The sequence below is a fragment of the Populus euphratica genome, unplaced genomic scaffold (genome assembly GCF_000495115.2).
Source record: "Populus euphratica unplaced genomic scaffold, PopEup_1.0 scaffold29.1, whole genome shotgun sequence".
In the NCBI taxonomy this organism is placed as follows: Eukaryota; Viridiplantae; Streptophyta; class Magnoliopsida; order Malpighiales; family Salicaceae; genus Populus; species Populus euphratica.
In genome coordinates, this window is record NW_011499888.1 from 275396 (window position 1) to 297374 (window position 21979).

A 21979-nucleotide genomic window follows, 5' to 3' on the forward strand; every position below is an offset into this window, starting at 1 on the left:
GCAAATCTGCACACAATTGTTCGAATTGTCTTTGTCGAAAGCAAATCTGCACACAGTTGTTCGAATTGTCTTTGTCGAAAGCAAATCTGCACACAGTTGTTCGAATTGTCTTTGTCGAAAGCAAATCTGCACACAATTGTTCGAATTGTCTTTGTCGAAGTGGCATTTATATGTTCGGGGCCATCTGCTGTTGGAGTAATGAAAGGCAAACTGGAAAAACAGTAAGATAATGAGTAAACATCACAAAGGTGAGATCCAGCAGTCAAACGCAGGAAGAAGATTTATCACATGCCAATTATTGGTTTGAGACTAGGATGACAGCTCTACATTTGCTCTCTCACCAGCCTCTATGAAACATTGAAGAGCTTGCTTGTCTTTCAAAACCTCCACGCTTCTACTCTTTGAAAGCTCTCAGCAAACTTATTCAACTGGTTGGGCTAGAGTTGGTCTTGCCATCAACGACTAATCTCAAATCCTGCTAAAATGTTCTGCATTTAGAGCAGGCCAGTTCATCAAGGTGGCTAGACTAACAGGCCATTTCTAGTGAATTAGCAGGTATCCAACGCATACATATATTTATTTGTAACAAAATCCCATACAATTTCACCATTGAAATAGGTCACACATAATCCAATTAAGTCTTGACTAATCAAGTAAGCTCCATTTAGTCGAACAACCAGCTCTGAAACTTTCACACATATATTTATTTTTACTTTCATCAGGGTTTTGGCAGCAAATGATATATACCTGCCTGCTCTGAAAAATATTTTTGAAAGATCTCTTATCCCCTCAGCTTCACTAAATCTTGCTCATTTCCACACATTATTTTCCTAACACAATAGCCATTTATGTTATACGCAAAACAACAGGCACCATCAAAAAAACAAAATTTAGTTCTTCGAATAAATGGGAAAATTACCCTTGTTATATTTACCTTTATTCTTTAAAAAATTATAATTTGAATGAATTAACAAATTTATCGTCGAATATAATATTACTTAGACAACCTGAATGACAAAGACTTTCACTTTCTTCTCTCCATCTCGACCAGCAGAGTAATTATATAAAAGAGTAGCTTAATTGGAAAAGACAGCTTGTTTGCAGTGTAAAAGGAACACAAATTTCTTCTGCAAACCCTAAATTTATGAACCTTTGAAATAATATATGCACAGTCATTTAATGCTCATCAGTTCTTGGGGTGTATCATTAGTTGACTACCCTTTTTCTTTATGGAACAGTTGTTTGTGTTGTTCAAGTTGCGGAAATTTTATGGCCATGGTATCATTAATTCGTAGAGATTCATCATAAATGAATTTACACCTTCGTTTAAAGTCTATATACTCGTGATTGCTCTTAAAAACCTAAAACCACAAAAAAAAAAATTCTGTATTTGAACCTTTTCTTTTCTTTTTCTTTTTAAAACTACTAATATTAAGATTGTAGTTGACATGGTGCGAAGAATTTAAAAAAAATTATTAAAGGAAATATTTTGAATGACTAATGTAAAGTATGAGAATATATTTAGAATAATTATTCTTTTTAAAATATTAATAATAAAGTTTATCATTTTAAAATGTTTATAGAGTTTTAAAAAATTAGAAAAAAAAGCTAGAAACCCTCTCTTAGCTATATAAAAAAAAAGCACTTAAAAATAATAAGGAAGATTACAAAACTACAAGAAATAGTATTTTGAGATAAGATTTTTAAAATTTAAAGATTTGATAATCAAAATAGCGATTCTATTGCCACTTTAAGAAAAATAACATTCGGAAATTCCTGTAAAAATTTAAGTGTGATCTAATAATCAGATAAAAACGTATAATCTACTTTAACCATCATTTTGATCTAACATGACCATATCTCTTCTTAAATTTAGATTTGTCTATAAATATATTTGTTAGGCTATCTAGGTAATCTTTTTAAGGTAAATCCTCATGTAATTATAATAAATTCACACCTAATCATTTAGAATCAGTAGTTATCTCAAATCTACTTTTTTTATTGATACTATAAAAAACATAAGATAACAACCTTATAAACAATATTTTTTTGAAATTTTAATTTTAATTTATTTTTCAGTTTACAAGTTGAATATATATATATATATTGATTTATAAAACATATTTGAAAAAAAATCTTAATAAATTTATAATTTTTGCATAAAATAGTTGACTGGTTAATGTTACTAGATCAATTAGTTAATTGCTTGAGCTAAAAGATTGGCAATTAAAATTGCATATTAAGTTGTTGTGTTTCAAAAACATGAAATATATAGATATTGGTAATTATTTTATCATATGTAATAATAATCATATTTAATAAATATTATATTTTAAAAGTAAAGAAGATAAAAATATGCTAATTGCTATCTTACTATTTTTTCAGACCGGTTGTAAAATAAATTAGTTGATCGGTTGACTATAAAGACAAAGCTACAAGAAATAGAATTTTGAGATAAGATTTTTAAAATTTAAAGATTTGATAATCAAAATAGCGATTCTATTGCCACTTTAAGAAAAATAACATTCGGAAATTCCTGTAAAAATTTAAGTGTGATCTAATAATCAGATAAAAACGTATAATCTACTTTAACCATCATTTTGATCTAACATGACCATATCTCTTCTTAAATTTAGATTTGTCTATAAATATATTTGTTAGGCTATCTAGGTAATCTTTTTAAGGTAAATCCTCATGTAATTATAATAAATTCACACCTAATCATTTAGAATCAGTAGTTATCTCAAATCTACTTTTTTTATTGATACTATAAAAAACATAAGATAACAACCTTATAAACAATATTTTTTTGAAATTTTAATTTTAATTTATTTTTTAGTTTACAAGTTGAATATATATATATATATATATATTGATTTATAAAACATATTTGAAAAAAAATCTTAATAAATTTATAATTTTTGCATAAAATAGTTAGCTGATTCATATTATTAGATCAACTAGTTAATTGCTTGAGCTAAAAGATTAGTATTGAAATTTCATATTAAATTGTGATGTTTCAAAAATATGATATATATAAATATTGATCCTTATTTTGTTATATTTAATAATAATAATATTTGATAAATATTATATTTTAAAATTACAAGAAGATAAAAATATGCTAATTGCAATCTTACTATTTTTTAAAATAATATTATTTTATCAAAACTTACTTTTAATTTACTGAAGTAACTTTAAAAGAAAAATCCGGTAAAACAGGTTGCTTTTGTCACCGCGGTTACCCCGGAAGAAGTATGTTCCAACACCTCGCTGAAAAGGTCATTAATAAAGTTAAACTAAATGATTAATGGATGCTCAAAAGTCACCATCATTGCGCTTTACAAGTCAAAAGTGTGCATCATGCTCAAGGCCACGAAATTTAAAACTTGTCTTGTTACTATTAAGTAAAATAAAATATAATAATTATTAATAATTTTTAAATGCAGACTTGCATATTTTAAGGGTATGATTATGGTCAATAGTAATTTTTATTTAAAAATATATTAAAATAAATTTTATTATAATGTATAAGTCAAAGGTATGCATCATATTTAATTGCACGAAATTTAAAACTTGTCTTGTTATTATTAAGGCCCTGCTTGATTATGAAAAGGTAAATTTTTTTAAAAATAAATTATTTTTTCATGTTTAGTAATTTTATAAAAAATAAATTAAAAAATATTTTTTAATGTTTTATTATATTATAAAAAATAAATTGAAAAATAATTGATTAATTTTTTATTTTTTCAAGTTTATTAAAATAATAAGGAATAAATCTTACAAATTAAAAAATTAAAAAAATATAATTGAAAAAAATATAATTTTATAAATTATCTCAAATAAAATAAATAATAATCAAAATAATACACATCAAATCTAATAAATAAAAAAATAAAAGACGAAGAAATTAAACATTTTTAAATGATGACATCAAATCTAATAAATAAAAAAATAAAAGATATTTTTAAATGATGATAGAGGATTATGATAAATTATATATTTTTAAATATTAGAATATCAAAAAAATAAAAAATACAAAAAATATTAATTTAATATTTTTTAAGTTAAAAATAATTTTAAAAAACAAAAGCAGAAGCTATGCGAAATATCCCTTAATATTTTGTTACTATTATATATTTTTTAGTTTTTAACTAAACTTGTTTCTATCAAAACTATTTTTATTTTCTTATCCTAAAATAACCCATCACTAACATCATACTTATGAAACAAGCCTTTGTCAGCATTTTAGCTAGCTAAATATTTAGTAGAATAAAGCTAATTTTATTTAAAATTTCTGTCCTAGTTCATGATTTCCCAAGAAACATAAACTCTGTATTTAGAGATTCCTCTCATTTAATATGCAGAAGATTATTTGGGAAGGATATTCAATAAAATTAACAATACTTCATTCATAATTTCCTAAAAATGAAGCTATAAATAAAGCAAATAAATTTTTTTTACTACTCTATAGGAATTTAATTTAACATCATATTACAGAAAATAATTTCTTTAACAGATGAAAAATGGAGCATATCATCCATTCCAATCCATTTTATCCCATTTTGGATGTACTAGGAAAAAATTAAGAAAAACAGTAGGAGCCAGGAAGGAAGAAAAGAAGGGGCATATGATAAAGTCATCATCCTCTAAAAAAGAGCATGTTCTGCAGTTTGTTTTAATCTTAAAAAGACTCTAGGCCGAAGAAAACAGTCTGTCTGTCTTCGTTGCCATGTTTGAAACAGTGCAAGAAATTGCCGTTTACATTCACAGGTTTCACAACCTAGACCTCTTCCAGCAAGGGTAATAATGCTCTCACCATTTTTTCTCAATCATGTCTCTTTGATTCCCTTTTCATTTCTTTTTGTGGGTTTTCTATTTTTGGGTGTTTAGATGGTATCAAATAAAGATCAGCATGAGATGGGAAGATAGTGAGTATACTTCCTTAGCAACCCCTGCAAGGGTTGTTCAATATGAAGGTAAAAGCAAATTCAACTCTTATTGCTGTTGTTTTCCTGAGTTTCTTTGTTTCTGCTGGGTTTTCTTCCTAGTTATAAGAAATCTTGTTTGTCACAAGAAAGGTTTAGAATTTTGCTACATTTCTTGTTAATTAACCACAGTTCCTATGCTCATCGTAAACCTCAATAAACTCAAGATTTCTCTCTTTTGTTTGTGTTTTTGTTTCTGGGTTGTTTCTCATATTTGTAGAATATTCACTTGAAGCAAAAAGGTGTGAGATTTTGCTATATCGTTTGTTAATTAACCACAATTCTCCTTCACGTTGTATTTAGGCAAAGTATGAGTATTTGGGCATATCCAGTAACTTTGAGGAGGAGCTGTTTTGGATGTCTACATGAAAATCAGTTGTTTTCATATTTTATATGCTTTGATGTTGTTATTGTTCATGCTTAGAGATGCAGTTAACTTCTATTGAATGATTTACTATTATGTGAATTTTTTCTATGCTTAATGTATTTGGGACGAGCTAAGAAAGAAATGATATTTATTTGAGCTGCAGCTCCTGATCTGGGTGGTGAAAACTTATATGGGATATGGAGGATTGATGATACAGACAATAGTTTCTTGACACAGCCTTTTCGGATTAAATATGCGAGACAAGATATTCGTTTATCTATCATGATCTCGTTCACTCTACCTCTTGGTGAAAATGAGGTAATCCATACTGTTCTCTTTGTGCGCGCGTGCGCGCGTGCACAAGTATTTGTGCAATGCTAGCTTGCCAGATACAATAAGCTGCCTTTTTAACTCATATAGTTACAATTAAAGGGGGGAATGCAGCAGAAGGTTGCCTAACTGTGCTCAAGTGAAGTGAAACCAACTTGAATAGAGAAACAAACTGCTCTAGAAAACAGGATTTGCTAGGATATAACAGAATATCAACATGTATGGTCTGCTTAGTGTTTGAATCTCTCTTATCAAGGTTGGTATATATAGCTGGTCAGCATCTAATATGAAGTGGTCTGGTGAGAAAGAAAAATGATCCTTTGAAAGTTTCTTCTATGTGGGTGTCAAAACTCTGCCACCTACATTATGATATTGTACCTTTGCTTTTATGATGACATCAGAAAGAAGTGGAATATTGCATTTCTCAAAACTAACAAGATTGAGGAACTGTTTTCAAAAAACTTTTAGCTTTAGCTGTTTCTTGTCAAAACTAACAAAATTGTGGAACTGCTTTCTAAAAACTTTCAACTCTAGCTGTCACTGAGAAGAGGATGAAAATATTATTTCTTTTTGATTCTTCAAAATAGCCCCACTCCTTTAACCTGGCATTTAATGGGAATACTGCTAACATCTTTGATGCATTTATTTATTACAATTTTCTATGCTGTACCTCCCAGCTCAGAACTTACTGATGCAGATATTTAATGTCTTCAAACTGATATGGTCTTCAATTTGCAGGGTCCATCAACCTCTGCTGTTATTTTGAAATTCGAGCTTATGCAAGCTCCCATAACAGATACCATGTGAGTCGAGGGAAATTGTTTTTTGATTCTTGCAGTTAAAATGATCCGTTGTTTTTTCTTGCCCGCTCAATGCTTCTTGAGTAAATTTGGATATTGTACTGATAGATACATGCACTGTACAGGGTTGAGCTGCTGGCTTATCCGGATGCTTCTTCTGTTGCAGTCCATGAATTTAGAATTCCTCCTAAAGCTCTTCTAGGATTGCATTCATATTGCCCTGTCCACTTTGATGCATTTCATTCTGTGCTTGTTGATGTTAGCGTGCATATCAGTCTATTGAAAGCTGGTTCTTTCTTGAAGGTACTCAGGTTTGTCACCCTTCTGCATCAAGTCAACCAGCCTGGTCATGATCACTGTTTTTTTGACATGGGTCATCTAAAATAACTTGATGAGTTGTATCTTGCAGTGGTTCTAATGGTCAAGATGCTACTAGCAAAATTAGTGATGAGTCCCACCAAGTATGCTCCTACACAATGGATAATCTTTTACATGCTTTTAGCCTCTATGCATAACTTTGTGCATTCATGCATCATTTTGCGGCTTAAATTTCTAGCTTTTGCTTCAAGCACTTCTGATTTGTGATGAAAGTATTTACTTGCCACAGACACTCTTATGCGAATGTTGTTATATTTGAGTGAATGCACTTCTTTTGTTCGTACATGCATGTGCATATATGCCAATTTGCATACGCATTTCTGCAAAGCTTGCAGTTTACCCTAGCTTGGGTTTTATCCTACTATTAGCACTAGTGTACAGTCCAGGCGAGCAATGGGTTGAGTGGGTTGACTGTGACAATTTTCTTTTCAAGTCATTCCTTAGTTTTTACTATATGGAGCTTGTGTGATTGCCTCATTAATAAATTTTCCAGAATAACTTTTTATCTCTTATCTACCTTCAACAAACCTATTTTTAAGTGTGTTTTGATACTTTTTCCAGAAGTATCCAGAAATTGCATTTTATGAAATACTGTAGATCTTTATATAGGCCTATTCCTTAGTGCAAAGAGAGGAGAATATCGAGATTCACCCAAATAAGAAACAACCCCTAGAATCTGGGGATGCTCAATGGATGCTTGAAGAATAATTAACCTTTATGTGAATTGTAAGCATATAGCAGATGTTTTTCCTTTTAGGTCTGGTGCTTTTCCTGCAAAAGATAATTGTTGAAAAAATATTCTAAAACTGCTGGTTTGTATAGCTTAAGAAAAGGTAAAAGTTCTCCTTTTTGGTTGAAGCCCAAAGATTTGAGGATGCAATAGCATTTTTAAATTTGAAACCCGCGATTATCTGGTGTGTAGGAGCCTGTACTTTAGCTTTATTTGGATTTTGTGATATTTCCATGGGTTGAAATTTTCATTTTGTGATTGACCAGGCATTGGGTCTATTGGCTTCTTTAGATATAAAAAAGATCACACTTGTTAAAGCATTATTAGCTGCCCGCAACACATTGGTGGAAGAGCTACAAAAAATTAGCAAAGGCATTGAGCACACTATTGATGTATCTGATTTTGCTTCCAACGTGGATGATGTGAGCATGTTTGATTCTATTGTGCAAGCAAATCTGGTTACTGCTGATGTTGCAGTTTCAGGACATGGAAAGCCACAGAATGGTCTTGAGGTCCTTCCTATAATCTGTATCGTTAACACATTTTGATGTTACATTCAGTTTAAGTCCTTTCTTATTTACTTAATATTTTTGTCTCTTCTTGGAAAGAAAGCAAACAGCACTATAGATTTTCAAAGTGATAATTTGCCCCACATTTCATCGAAGGCTGCTATTGTGAACATCTTTCATTCATTGGGCGCTCAATTATCATATTTATGGAGCATTTTTCTGCAGTTCCACAGGTTTGCTTTTCCACCAAGTTGCCACATTCAGTTAGAGTTTTCTATATTTTCCTTTTACAAGGAAGAATACATTTCATTTGGTAAGTTATAGATATGACCTTTCATTTAGTTACATCACAACTGACCATAGTTATTTAACCAGAAAAAAGTACTTCATCCCATGCATTTTCTTAAGTGCTTAGATACAAGCTGTAAAATTTGCTTAATTGAAGACCAATGACAGATTTTCTGGTTTGCGTTTAACATGGATCATAAAATTTCTATGATGGAATTTGAGAAACTTATGATGGACAGGCTTGCAACCATTGTTATTCTCATCATCATGAATTCTCATTTTGGTGACTTAACTTAAAGATATAACGCAGAATAAGAGTTACTTATTTAGCAATATTGAATTTACACACCTGTGGATTGTGGTTTCCATTGCTGGACAACATCAAGGCAAAAATACTTTCCATGGTTGTTTTTTGCAAGCCCTTGTGTTTAAAAAAGCTAGCAAACTCAGGGGTGAAAGAAAGGACAACAATTTCGGTAAACTGGTACTGTTAGTTTATTGCAACTATTCGATACTATGTTTGGAATTGTTTGTTTATTTGACTTTATATAGTTTAGTCACATGGTATGAGGGTTGACAGGATCCCTGCCCAACTTGCACATGGTTAGTATTATATGATCACTTAAGTTACCTAGCTCACATGTAATTTTAATTCTTAAGGTCTCTTTCTGCTGGGACAGACTAAATAATTTTAAAAGGGTGGCTGCTGCTCCATTTTCTCTTCTTTTCCTTTCTCTCATCCATTGTCCCATCTTGGATCTATCCTCTCCTCCCACCCCTACCTATGCACATCTCCTTTTTCTATTTTCTGGAACTCTTCCCTCTAGCTAGTCAAACAAAGATTCCTCCAAAGAATTTTCGATGTGATCAGAGAAGGCAACAATGCATGGCTTGCATCTTGGCAATTGTTGGAAAATGCTATTTTCTTTCACGCTGTTAAAATTTTAGACATCCACCTTAGGGTATTTTCTGTAACTATCATGGAATCTCAAGGTCCAACTTCAGAATTTTGAAAATCAAAGCCTGGAATTTAAGCACATGCAGTCTCTGTGTACTTTTTGTAAGTTTTCCTAACAGTTTTATTAATACTGTCTTCCTTGGGTATTTTTTGTAACTAAGATGGAACCTATGGTTGCAAATTGCAGATTAGGGATTTCTTAAATTAGGACCCAAAGTGTGACTAGACAAACTGCAGGATCTCCCTTTGCACATTTTCTTAAATTTATGATAACCCCTGGCCATCCTTCGTTGTGGATTTGATTGATGCTTATTGTTGGTCACATTTATTGATGAGTTGATTCAGATGCAATAACTTTATCTGCACTTGTTTATCTACTGGCCTTTTTTCTTCATTCCAGAGCAAACAAAACAAAAATACTGGAGTTTCTGCGTGATGTGTGGACTAAAGATCGACGAGCTGAATGGTCAATATGGATGGTGTACTCTAAGGTTGAGATGCCTCATCATTACATGAGCAGTGGAAGTGATGATTCCTCCCATCATGGTCATAGAAGAGTTTCGAGTTTGTTGAATGTAAATGTTTTATTTTTTTACCCAGTTCATTTCTTATTTATAGACTGGTAGTCCTTTTTTAGACTTTCAGTGATGAACACCATCATGTTCTTTTTTCATGGTCTCCAAGTTGAAATTTTTATTTTCTGTTCTATACAGCCTGCCCAGAGTGCAGCTACACGTGCTGACCTTCATCGGCGAAGTATTGCCCAAATGAGGGTGAGTATTGCTCTCACTTTGACTGATTTGTTGCCTTTATTTTGTAGTCTGGATCTCTACATGATTATTTTTTGTTTCCATGCAGATTAATAATCTTTTTGTTTCCATGCAGATTAATAATCGGTCAATTCAAGACATGTATATATTTGGGGATCTGTTGCGGATTCCTATTATTATTGTGGAACGTGTAACTAATGCACCGCTGCGTACTCTTAGTGAAAATTCTTTCTTCAAAAATTTGGACTTGGTAGATGCACATGGCTCGCGCAGTGGACCTAGCACTGAATCTGAAGCTGGTAAGAAGCAACCTAGTGCTGCGCTGTCAAAAAATGTTCGTGAATTGAAGGCTGTCATCTTTGTGCATGGATTTCAGGCAAGGCTCATTCTGTCCTTTAGCCCCCACCCTGTCTAGTACAATCCAATTTGGAAAGTTGTGCTCAATTGATTTCACACCATTTAAGTAATAATTGAAAACCTGTGTTTTATCACTTTCTGATTGAATTTTGTTCTGATCATTTCTACACACCTAAATACTAATTAATTAGTTTAACACATCTTCAAATTGTTTCTGCAGTATGAATTTCCTTAATTTGTTGTTTATCAGGTATCCACCAAATTCTCCAAAAGAGAGTTCTGATATTGGTATAATAAAGATGATAAAAGGGATGCAGTAGTTATGGAATTTTATTTTTGTTTTCAGGTTGAATCTTCCTTTTTTGGCACAGTCAACTCTTTTTTTTTTTGTAGTACCATAAATAAAAAAATAGTGTCTTTGAGAAGGCTCTTGGAGTTTTCATCTTAAACAAATATTTGAAATGTCCAAATATTAGAGCTTCTTACTTTTAATTTAATTGCTTGACCTTGACTGATAAGTAATGGCTTGCCATCCACTATTTATAGGTTTAAATTCAGTCTGGGCCAATTCTAACGATTTGATTCACCTCTTCCCATCAGATACTTGGAAACTATGGGATCAAAATTCTTCTTGCAGATGGAACTTTAGAGATAGATTATCTTTTTTTAGTAACGATTTGGATCTGTTACTATGAATTTATTGGTTTATGGTTTCATGCACCAATAGTTTGCTTGTTTGAGCCTGTTTCATGCACTTTTTTGTAATCCTATGAACCCAAAAGTGAGAAAGGGAATTCTATATTTGTCAGATTTTAGGTAATAAATTTTTTCTTATTTCATTCAAGTTCTTTGCGATAGATTGTTCTGCTGTCCTGGACAATCTATAATGAAGTCTACCTATTCCTCTTGTGAACTGTTTAGTAGTTTTAATCATAAATGTGGTTTAATTTGTTTGTCATATCTACAACCCATCAGGGACACCATCTGGATTTACGGCTTGTTCGCAATCAATGGCTTTTAATAGACCCCAAGATGGAGTTCCTTATGTCAGAGGTAAATGAAGATAAAACATCTGGAGACTTTAGAGAAATGGGACAAAGACTGGCAGAGGAAGTTATCTCTTTCCTTAAAAAGAAAATGGATAAAGTTTCAAGATCTGGTCTGTTAAGGGATATCAAGCTTAGCTTTGTTGGACATTCTATTGGAAATATTATCATAAGAACAGCATTAGCAGGTAATATAATCAATGCAATGCCTTACTTTTCTATTAGCCTGTAATTTGAAACTTGTTCTGTATTTGTGTTGCCACAGAGAGCATAATGGAACCATACCTAAGATATCTTCACACATACGTTTCTATATCTGGTCCACATTTGGGGTATCTTTACAGTTCAAACTCCCTGTTTAACTCTGGGATGTGGCTTTTGAAAAAACTTAAGGGGACTCAGTGCATTCATCAACTTACGTTCACAGATGACCCAAATCTCCAAAATACTTTCTTGTACAAACTCTGCGAGGTACTAAGAATCCTATTTTGTTCCTTTGTTTGATTGTAGAAAGAGATTATGCTTTATAAAGAAAAAGAAGTGATGATCAGATCTGAAAAATAACAACTTGCATTTCTTTCAAGTAGCTTGTGTGTGTGTGATATCAAAGCAGATGCTAACTTATATTCTTTGACTGAGTTCTAAAACAGTATAATTTGTTCTTTCAGCAGAAGACACTGGAGAATTTCAGGCATATAGTACTGCTATCTTCACCCCAGGTATGGGAAATTTGCTTCTTGAAGCTCCACAGTTTAGTCATTTCTCTTCTGTTTGCTAACAAGTTTTCAAGTTTTTCTAGTGTAATTTAACTAGCCTGTTCAAATTTGAGCAATTTGCAGGTTATATGACTTCTTTAATCTTGATAATTATTGCGGGATGATAGGTAAATGATACATAAATGTTGATAAACTAAAATCCTGTTTGCAGTAGACATGTATTTACTGGTCAACTGGAAAAAGGGGCATCATAAATTGACCTTCTTTCGCACAAAGGGGGCTTCATGTATGCTTGAGGATGAAAGGAATGAAAACACTAAAAGTTGCATAGGGTACTTATTTCAAGATGCTTAAATGATTTGAAAGCACAATTTGACTTGTGTTAAAAGGAAATGCCAACACAAGCTTCGTGTGAAGGATTCTCAGTCCCTGTTTGATTTGCCAAGAATTGGAAACGGATGGGAATAAGATTCCCATTCCAATTCCAAATGGATCTCACATGTAATTTTATTTGAAAGTATACTTAGGTGTAACAGAGTCTTAAAACTACAGAAAGGGAGAGTTTATTCCACTTCAATGAAATATCAGATTTCTTGTAGAATTTCCATCCTTTTGTAATTAGCAAAACCAATTGCATTGAACAAGGAATGGAACGGCTTTATTCTATAGCCAACTCTGCATGACCTAAACATGCCTTTTGACAGGCTTTTTCTTGAATCTGACTCCAGGTTCATTGAATTGCCTCTGTATTTAAAATGGCATCTACAGTATTTGTTGCTTTAGATATACCTTGAAATTCTATTTTGTGTGAGATATTAATTGAACATATGGTAGTTGTGAAGAAAGCTATCTCTTTCTACTCATTTAGTCACTAGTTTATTACAATTTTTTCAGGATGGTTACGTACCATATCATTCTGCCAGAATTGAACTGTGCCAGGCTGCTTCCTTGGACCACTCGAAAAAGGGTAGAGTGTTCCTGCAGATGCTGAATAATTGTTTGGATCAGATACGAGCCCCCACATCTGAGCATCGACTATTCATGCGCTGTGATGTAAACTTTGATACCTCCAGCTATGGCAGGAGTTTGAACACAATCATTGGGCGAGCTGCTCATATTGAGTTTTTGGAGTCTGATGTTTTTGCAAAATTCATAATGTGGTCTTTCCAGGAACTATTCCGTTGATTAGCGTGAGAACCTGAAGTCTTTTCCACTTCAGCTTTGCTAGCCCATCTTTGGCTGGCAGTCTTGCTTGTGTTTCCTGGCAACAAGGATGAAAAAGTATCAAGGCGTTGGAATTGGATGACCAGGAAAAGGCAGCCATATACTTTCATCTGGGCTGGTCAGATGCCACTTGATTTCTGTGAATTATTGGCGTTATGCTAATTCCACTTGAAGAAAGGTATAGTATGTAAATATTGTTTCTGACCCAAGCGAGCAGACCCACAATATTTTGTGCACTATTCAAGAGGCAGCCGGTCCATGGTCGAGATTTCAAGCTGCAGAGTTTACCTGGAAACTTGCACTGAAGTTTTGAAGAAAAAGTGTAATTGTTTTTCTAGGTTAAACCAAGCTAGGTGGACAATGGAAACACTTATTCTCTTGGTTAGATAGACCCTAAGGATGTGCTTCTGCAACTATAGATGCAATCTCTACCAGCTAGGAGGATTATGTTTATAACCAGTTCTAGGATGTGGGGTATATTCTGGACATAGTTTTAGAGTTTCTGTTAAATACTTGTCCGTGGCAATTTGATTCTATATTCTTACTAAGAGAGAGCAAGAACTAGAACTTGGAGACAGCATGCCCCATTTCTCCAAAGCCTGCTGGGTGCTGACCAGCTCTCTTTGGAGCCATCTAGTTGTGTAAAGATAACTGATGCATCAAATCATAGCAGCATTGCACCTTCTCTGGTTTTTATGGCTCCCTGATCTGAACAGAAGACATGGTTGTGGTTGGTTATTTTTTAAAATGTTTTTTTATTTAGAAATATATTAAAATAATATATTTTTATTTTTTAAAAAATATTTTTGATATTAATTTATTAAAATAATTTTAAAAAATAAAATAAAAAATAAAAAAATTTAAACTTTTTTAAAAATATAAAAACAAATAAGATATAGACATGACAAGTACAGTGAACAGCACCAACCTTAACCGATAACAAATGCTTAGATGCCAAACAGATACCCCATAAGCTCAAGCCAGGCAAAACAGGCACCTGAATCTTTGGAACCTGATCTTAAATGGAGAATTTCGGATGTTGTCTCTGTCATGTTCGATTCATCATTGAAAGTATACGAACAATTCAAACAAATTTATGATCTTACCCTCGCAATATAAGAAATTTAATCGCCAATACGATGTATTTTTCTAAATAATTACTCTTGTAAGCACAAGCATATTATACAAATAATAGCCACTGAATAAAATAGTATATCTATTAACACATTATATAAATAACAACTACTGAATTTCTTTTTCAACAGCAAACGCAATTAAAGAAATAAAATAAATCCACTTTATCTTAGAAAATACAAGATATACTTTTCTTAATTTTTATCATCGCTTTTTCGGTTATTTCGAGATAATAATAGTTAAATAATTATCTCGTAATAATAATTAAACGATAAATTAAAAAAATGGAATGCCGTGATTATTAAAAGAGTACGTAATCAAATCTTATAATGGAAAGATTATCTTTTTCCAAAAATTTAATTAGAAAAGGTTTTGGATAATGTACGTTATGACTCATTATCTGCTTTACGTGTAGCTGACATGGCATGAGATGACAAGAGAATGACAGAGTTCTCCCATGTGTAGCGTACGAGGAGACCGGTTCACCAGATATCAGAGAGCAGAGACTCGTTTTTAAGGAAGTTTGGTACTACTAGAATACAGCTTGTCTAGAGAAGTTCCAGAGGAGAGGAGAGATAATCTCAAAATCTGTTCGGATTCTGTGGATAAAAATCTTGTCTTGCATACTTAATCACTGACTCATTACCCTATCCAAACGTATCCTGTCGTCATCCAATATATTTTTAAATCAAATTTGATTTATTGCTATATATATATATATATATCAATTTTCTTCTCAAATCTCAGTACCTTTTGTAGTCGGTTCTCAAAGTTTGGTGCTTTGTACTGATAACACAGATGGCGCTTCCTCATGGCTCTCTTTTTCTTGGATTTGACAGCTCCACCCAGTAAGGCTTGTCCTCTCTTTTTTCTTTCTGAAATTTGTTTCTTTAAAGATGTAACACTGAATTAAATTGGCCCGGATAGCTTAATTTGGTTTTTGATCTATGTTTTCTTGAAGAATTTGGGTTTTGCGTATTTATGTACTGAAATTGTAATGATCTGTTTATTAATCAATCCAATTGGATTTTTTTGTGACCTTTTTTCATTTTTTTTTTTGTGGAAATTATATATGGGATTGGAATTTTCTAAATTAACTGTGATTTGTTTCACAGGTCGTTGAAAGCAACTGTCTTAGATTCCAATCTCAATATTGTCAAATCAGAGCAAATTCATTTTGATTCTGATTTGCCCCACTACAAAACCAAAGATGGGGTCTATAGAGACCCTTCTGACAATGGCAGGATTGTTTCACCCACCTTGTTGTGGGTAGAAGCTCTTGAACTTATTCTCGAAAGGCTTGTGAAATCAGGTTTGGATTTTGGGAAAGTTGCTGCTGTTTCTGGTAGCGGACAGCAACATGGTAGTGTTTATTGGAAGAAAGGTGGTTCTGGAATATTATCATCACTGGACTCCAAGAAGCCATTGGTGGATCAATTAGGTGATGCCTTTTCCATCAAGGAATCGCCTGTTTGGATGGACAGTAGCACGACTACACAATGTAGAGAGATAGAGAAAGCTGTTGGCAGTGCATTGGAGTTGTCTCAGATAACTGGGTCACGTGCTTATGAAAGGTTCACTGGACCACAGATTAGGAAAATATATCAGACACAACCAGAGGCTTATAATAACACTGAGAGGATTTCCCTTGTTAGCTCATTTATGGCTTCACTTTTTGTTGGGGCTTATGCTAGTATTGATCACACTGATGGTGCTGGCATGAACTTGATGGATATCAATCAGAGAGTATGGTCTAAAAAGGTTTTAGAGGTATATATTGAATGTGCTCAATTGATACTTTGTACGGGCTACCTTAGTCCTCTTTCTTGTCAAAGTAATTAAGTTGATTATTAGTGAATTATTGCTAAAAGGTTTTAGAGGTATATATTGAATGTGTTCAATTGATACTTTGCACTGGCTAACTTAGTCCTCTTTCTTGTCAAAGTAATGAAGTTGATTATTAGTGAATTATTGCTAAATGCAGGTTACGGCACCAGGTTTAGAGGAAAAACTTGGAAAGCTGGCCCCTGCCCATGCTGTTGCTGGCAATATTGCTTCCTATTTTGTGGAGAGGTTAGCGGCATAGTTGGTTGTATGAATTTTATTTATCTCTTACATGTATTGTGCTCTAGGTGGATTTATTTTCTCGTTAATAGCAATTAGCAAGTTACAAATGGCTTGAGAATGCAAGGGACAACATTGTTGCTGGTGCAATATGCATTTCGACTTAATCAGTTTGGTTTTTCATGTGAGTCGATCTTATTAGTTATACTATATGGTTAAGTCACTAAACCAAATAAGAAAAAAGAAAAGATTTAAGATGCAAAGGTGGCTTAACCTAAGACAAAACTATTCTTTTGAAAAGAGATGGCAAGAATCTGAAAGGTAAAAGTAAAATGATTTTATGGCCAAGCCTGCTTGCAGTTGTGTGCACAATTTAGCAATGAATATGAAAAAAGGAGAGAAAGGAAGTCCTTTGCCCTGACGCTTCAGTAATGTATTTTACTTTGTTCTTGCATTTCTGTCAATTTATACTAACAGCTTGAGAACCCATGAATTTTCTTGCAGATATAATTTTAATAAGAATTGTTTGGTTGTTCAATGGTCTGGAGACAATCCAAACAGTTTAGCAGGTAACCTTTACTATATTGTCTGAAACTTGGAAAATCTTTATTGAACTTGGGTTTATGATGTGATTTCATGGTTCTGTCTACCATTTGGGTTTTACATAGTTAGAAATATGCTTGGCTTTGGAGCTCATAAATATGTTTCATGGATCTTTTCGGTCTGTTAAAGAGGTATATGATACAATTTAATGTTTTTGTTTGGTTTGAGCAATCAATTAATGTAGTGAGGAAAACAAATCTAAAATTTTTAGAGAATTAATTAAATTTGAAGTTATGAATATCTGGTTTAAAATGAAGTCCATGTTTTTTACTTTCATTCTTTTTCTTGATTGTCTTTCTTTTTTCTTAACCGATAAAGGACACTGAACCTGCAGGTTTAACTATTAGCATTCCGGGGGATCTGGCTATCAGTCTTGGAACTAGTGATACTGTAAGAATACAATACTGCAGCTTTGTACTAGTGCATGGAGTCTTAATACTTGAAGACTATATGAAAATCACCAAATCATGTGCTTGAATGGATATGGCTTTTATCTGTTGATTGAATTTGCAAACACAAGAATTTTCAAATGCTAGTTTTCCTTTTAGAACTTACAGATTCTGATTATCAAAATCCTTTTTGTCAAAGATTAGTTCCACCATCATATGTTCGAATTAGACGTCTGATAGAACTTACGAGAGCTGCCTTAGAAACCATTTATTATTTTTTCAGAACTGTTCATCCTTGTTAAAAAAAATCCCATGCTTATCTACTTTATTTATTTGTACGTACTTCCTATCAATGTTTCATCCTTGTTAAAAAAAATCCCATGCTCATGTACTTTATTTATTTGTACTATCCTATCAATTTCGTGCGAGTCTAGAAACTTCACATGAATTCACCCTTGTTAAATAAGAATCAATTATTATGTGCCGATCTTACGAACCAATTCTTTTTACTCAAGGTTTTTGGGATTGCAAGCGACCCCAAACCTGGATTAGAAGGGCATGTTTTCCCTAATCCTGTTGACACACAAGGTTACATGGTTATGTTATGCTACAAAAATGGGTCTTTGACTCGAGAAGGTACTGCTTGATTCCTGTATTTTCCAGCAAATACCATTTAGTAGCTCCCTAATATGACCGCAATCTTGATTTTAGATGTGCGCAACCGTTGTGCTGAAAAATCTTGGGAAATCTTCAACAAGTATCTGGAGCAAACACAAGCTCTTAATGGTTTGTATATGCACTGAATGACTTTACTTTTCCTGGATATCTATGGTTTTCTTGCTTTCCGTTTCCTGATTCAGTTTGTCAATAGGTGGGAAGATGGGTTTCTACTACAAGGACCATGAAATTCTCCCTCCCCTTCCAGGTATGTTTTTGGATGTTTCTTGTAACGATTTTTTTGTCTAAAAGAAACAATATGTTGAGCATCTGCATTTCAGTCACTACTAGTTTCTAACATTAATTTTTCTGGATGGTGAGCTTCTATTAATCATTTAGGGGTATCAATTCCATGTCATTGTTGTTGAAAACTTTGCTTGTGGGTTCTGTGATGTTTCAGAAACAAAAATTGGGGTGATAGAACTTTAGATGCAACTAGAGCTGTATAGCGAGAGCTTATATAGTGGTATACAACTTAAGGAAATGAATGCCCATCCAGAAAGATCTTTGAAATTGCAAAAAATGATTTGATTTAACCATTAAGACTGCTTTTATTTTCTCTTTCTTTTTTAACCTAGTTTGTACTTCTACAAGTCTATTATCTAAAGAAGCCTCAAAAGATTAATAGTCAGTTTCTAATGAACCCAGTTGGCTTCCATCGCTATGTGCTCCCAAATTTCACGGGCAACGACGTGGAGGGATTGAATGAACAAGAAGTGAAGGAATTTGATCCTCCTTCTGAGGTGAGAATTTGTAAAAGTGTGTGTGCCAGTGCAACTGTTCTCTTTAATGAAAGACATCTTCAATTTCAGGTCCGAGCAGTGATTGAGGGCCAGTTCCTCTCAATGCGAGCTCATTCTGAAAGATTTGGCATGCCTTCCCCTCCAAAACGAATTATAGCTACCGGAGGAGCATCAGCTAATGGTAGCATTTTGAACTCTTTAGCATCGATATTTGGCTGTGATGTCTATACAGTCCAACAACCCGGTAAGCAGTTTCAATCACTCTTACCATATGATTATTGGATGTCTAGTTTGAATACAGTCCAACAACCCGGTAAGCAGTTTTTTCCATGAAAACAATCACTCTCTACCATATGATTACTGGATATCTAGTTTTATTCAAAATCCTGGAAAAACCTCATGTCAACAGAGAATACATACCTGGAAATCAAATCAACATTGTTAGGCTGACTTTATCGTTCATGTGCTACCATCCCAGTTTGATTTGATGAATAACCTTTGTATTTGGTTGACAGATTCTGCTTCGCTTGGAGGTGCATTGAGGGCTGCTCATGGCTGGCTGTGCAGTCAGAAAGGAAGTTTTGTGCCAATTGCAGACCTGTACGAGGGCAAGTTAGAGAAGTCAGCTCTGAGCTGCAAGCTTTCCGTGAAGGCTGGGGACCAAGAACTGGTTTCCAAGTATGCTTTATTGATGAAGAAGAGAATCGAGATAGAGAATCGCCTCGTCAAAGATCTAGGACGATGCTGATGCAGAGAAACCACATTGATCTCTAACTCATCACCTTTTCTATATATTTTTAATCTGGAACTCTCAATGGAAGTGCTTAATAAGGATTTTTATTCTTTTTTTTTTTTTTTTGCATCATATCAAAGTTCTTTTACGTTAACTCAGTATGAACAATCTGTCCTCCAAAATTGTCCTGGCTAATTTCATTCTTAGCCCCTCAAAACTCATGTCTTGTAAATTTATATTGGTGTAGGATGTTCCTTTCAAGGGAAGTATGCTTTATTGATGAAGAAGAGAATGGAGATAGAGAATCGCCTCGTCAAAGATCTAGGACGATGCTGAAGCAGAGAAACCACATTGATCTTTAACTCAACACCTTTTCTATATATTTTTAAACTGGAAATGTAGCATCTTTCCTCTCAGTGGAAATGCTTAATAAGGATTTTTATTCATTTTTATTTTTTTGCATCATATCAAAGTTCTTTTACGTTAACTCAGTATGAACAATCTTTCCTCCAAAATTGTCCTGGTTAATTTCATTCTTAGCCCCTCAAAGCTCATATCTTGTAAGTTTATATTGGTGCAGGATGTTCCTTTCAAGTCTCTTTTCTCCAGTTTCTATCCAATTGCCGGTTATACAATCACTCTTCTTTCAGAAAAAGATTTTAGATTGTCTGCTTTTTTGGAAAATATTTTGCAATATTTCTTATCCTAAATTCAGTTCTTGCAATATATAAAAAATTACCAAATGTTTTATATTTTATAATTATTCCAGGACAACATATAAAACATGTAATAAAACTACTTGAATAGAAAACATAGTAGTTAAATTTATTAAATATTACATAAGAAAAATTAAACATTTAAACTTGTTAATGCAACTTATTCGAATACCGAAACTGCATCTACCACTCATTAGAGATTGTAATAAGAGAATATAAATTATAAAATCAAACCCTTACATAATTTATTAATTATACTAAGGATTTTGTTTTTTGATAAATTAGGTATGGGAAAATTTCTAATGGCAGCAGTATAAATCTAAAGGGGTTAGCTTGATGGTTAAGAAAATAAACTTTAATTTTTTCCTTTCTAAATTGAAATTTTAGGATCACCAACGAAAAGAATTTGTTAGATTCTGACGAATGCACCATGTTGATGCATGAAGTGCGTTCTGAAGATCGTTCATGTTTGTTTTTTTAATTGGAAAATATTTTTTTAATTTAAATTATATTTTAGTATTTTTTGATATTAAAAATAAATTTTAAAAAAATAAAAAATTATTTTTAAATAAAAAATATTTTAAAAAATAACATTTAATATAAAACAGAGTTAAAAAAACAACCGATTTTTGACTGCCCTCCAAACGTGGACATATAAATTTGCACCTAAAAAATAAAACTAAAAAATAAGGACAACAAATATGATACTTTATTAATGCATGGATACAAAATGTAATATAAAAATCCCTAATTGGTTTCCTATTTAATAGTAAATATGTGTTTAAGAAAATAGTTGAAATTATATTTTTAAAATTTTTATATTATATGTCAAAAATATTTTTTAAAAAATAAAAAAAATATTATTTTAATATATTTTTTAAATAAAAAACATTTTCAACCATAAACACTAGTATATTTTCAAACAAATCTTATATAAAGACTTGAATGCGTTGGAGATTTGGTGACTTAAAATAATACTAGAAAACTTGATATGCGTTTATAAAATATAATTTAAAAGGTGTTTGAGAATATAATAAAAAATAATTTTTTATTTGAATTATATTAAAATATTTTTTAAAATATTTTTATTTTTCATATTAACACATTAAAATAAATAAAAAACAAAAAAAATTTTTTTTTTTTTTTTTGGATTTAGAAATTTTATTTTTTAAATAATATATTTTATATATTTAGATGAACAAGTAAAATTATAGTTATTGTAAGTTTTTATAAGAAATATATATACTAACTTAAATTCAACATTTATTATATAAATTTTAAAATTTTTATTGTCATGCTATGTTACTTAAAAACACTAAAAAAAAAATAAGAGTTTTTTTACATAGCTTCAATTAGGGTGATCATTTTCGGTTCGATTCGGTTTTTATCAAAAAAAAGTAACCAAACCGAAAAAAAAAA

General features: G+C 32.3%; 2 protein-coding genes and 1 pseudogene across 3 annotated transcripts; 2 read left to right on the plus strand and 1 right to left on the minus strand.

Moving 5' to 3' along the window:
• LOC105130817 (heat shock 70 kDa protein 6, chloroplastic-like) overlaps positions 1–846 on the minus strand; it is a 7959-nt pseudogene extending 7113 nt beyond the window's left edge.
• Positions 847–4550: 3704 nt separating this feature from the next.
• Positions 4551–13997, plus strand: LOC105130642 (protein FAM135B-like). Of its 2 annotated transcripts, none has more exons than XM_011033218.1 (15): positions 4551–4803; positions 4894–4979; positions 5519–5673; positions 6424–6488; positions 6611–6796; positions 6895–6946; positions 7860–8105; positions 8202–8335; positions 9749–9923; positions 10062–10121; positions 10234–10494; positions 11451–11709; positions 11787–11992; positions 12193–12240; positions 13132–13997. In XM_011033218.1, the coding sequence occupies exons 1-15, from the start codon at positions 4733–4735 to the stop codon at positions 13420–13422; spliced, it is 2295 nt and encodes a 764-aa protein (XP_011031520.1). In that variant the 5' UTR covers positions 4551–4732; the 3' UTR covers positions 13423–13997. The 2 variants fall into 2 exon arrangements, with proteins under 2 accessions (XP_011031520.1, XP_011031519.1); XM_011033217.1 differs by having other exon boundaries at positions 4552–4803; positions 12190–12240.
• Positions 13998–15009: 1012 nt separating this feature from the next.
• LOC105130644 (xylulose kinase-like) lies at positions 15010–20435 on the plus strand. Its single transcript, XM_011033219.1, has 12 exons — positions 15010–15443; positions 15711–16365; positions 16580–16668; positions 17164–17228; positions 17597–17652; positions 18167–18287; positions 18363–18437; positions 18523–18576; positions 19017–19111; positions 19181–19355; positions 19627–19789; positions 20111–20435. Exons 1-12 carry the CDS (start codon positions 15394–15396, stop codon positions 20178–20180), a joined length of 1668 nt encoding a protein of 555 aa, XP_011031521.1. The 5' UTR covers positions 15010–15393; the 3' UTR covers positions 20181–20435.
• The last annotated feature ends 1544 nt before the right edge of the window (positions 20436–21979 follow it).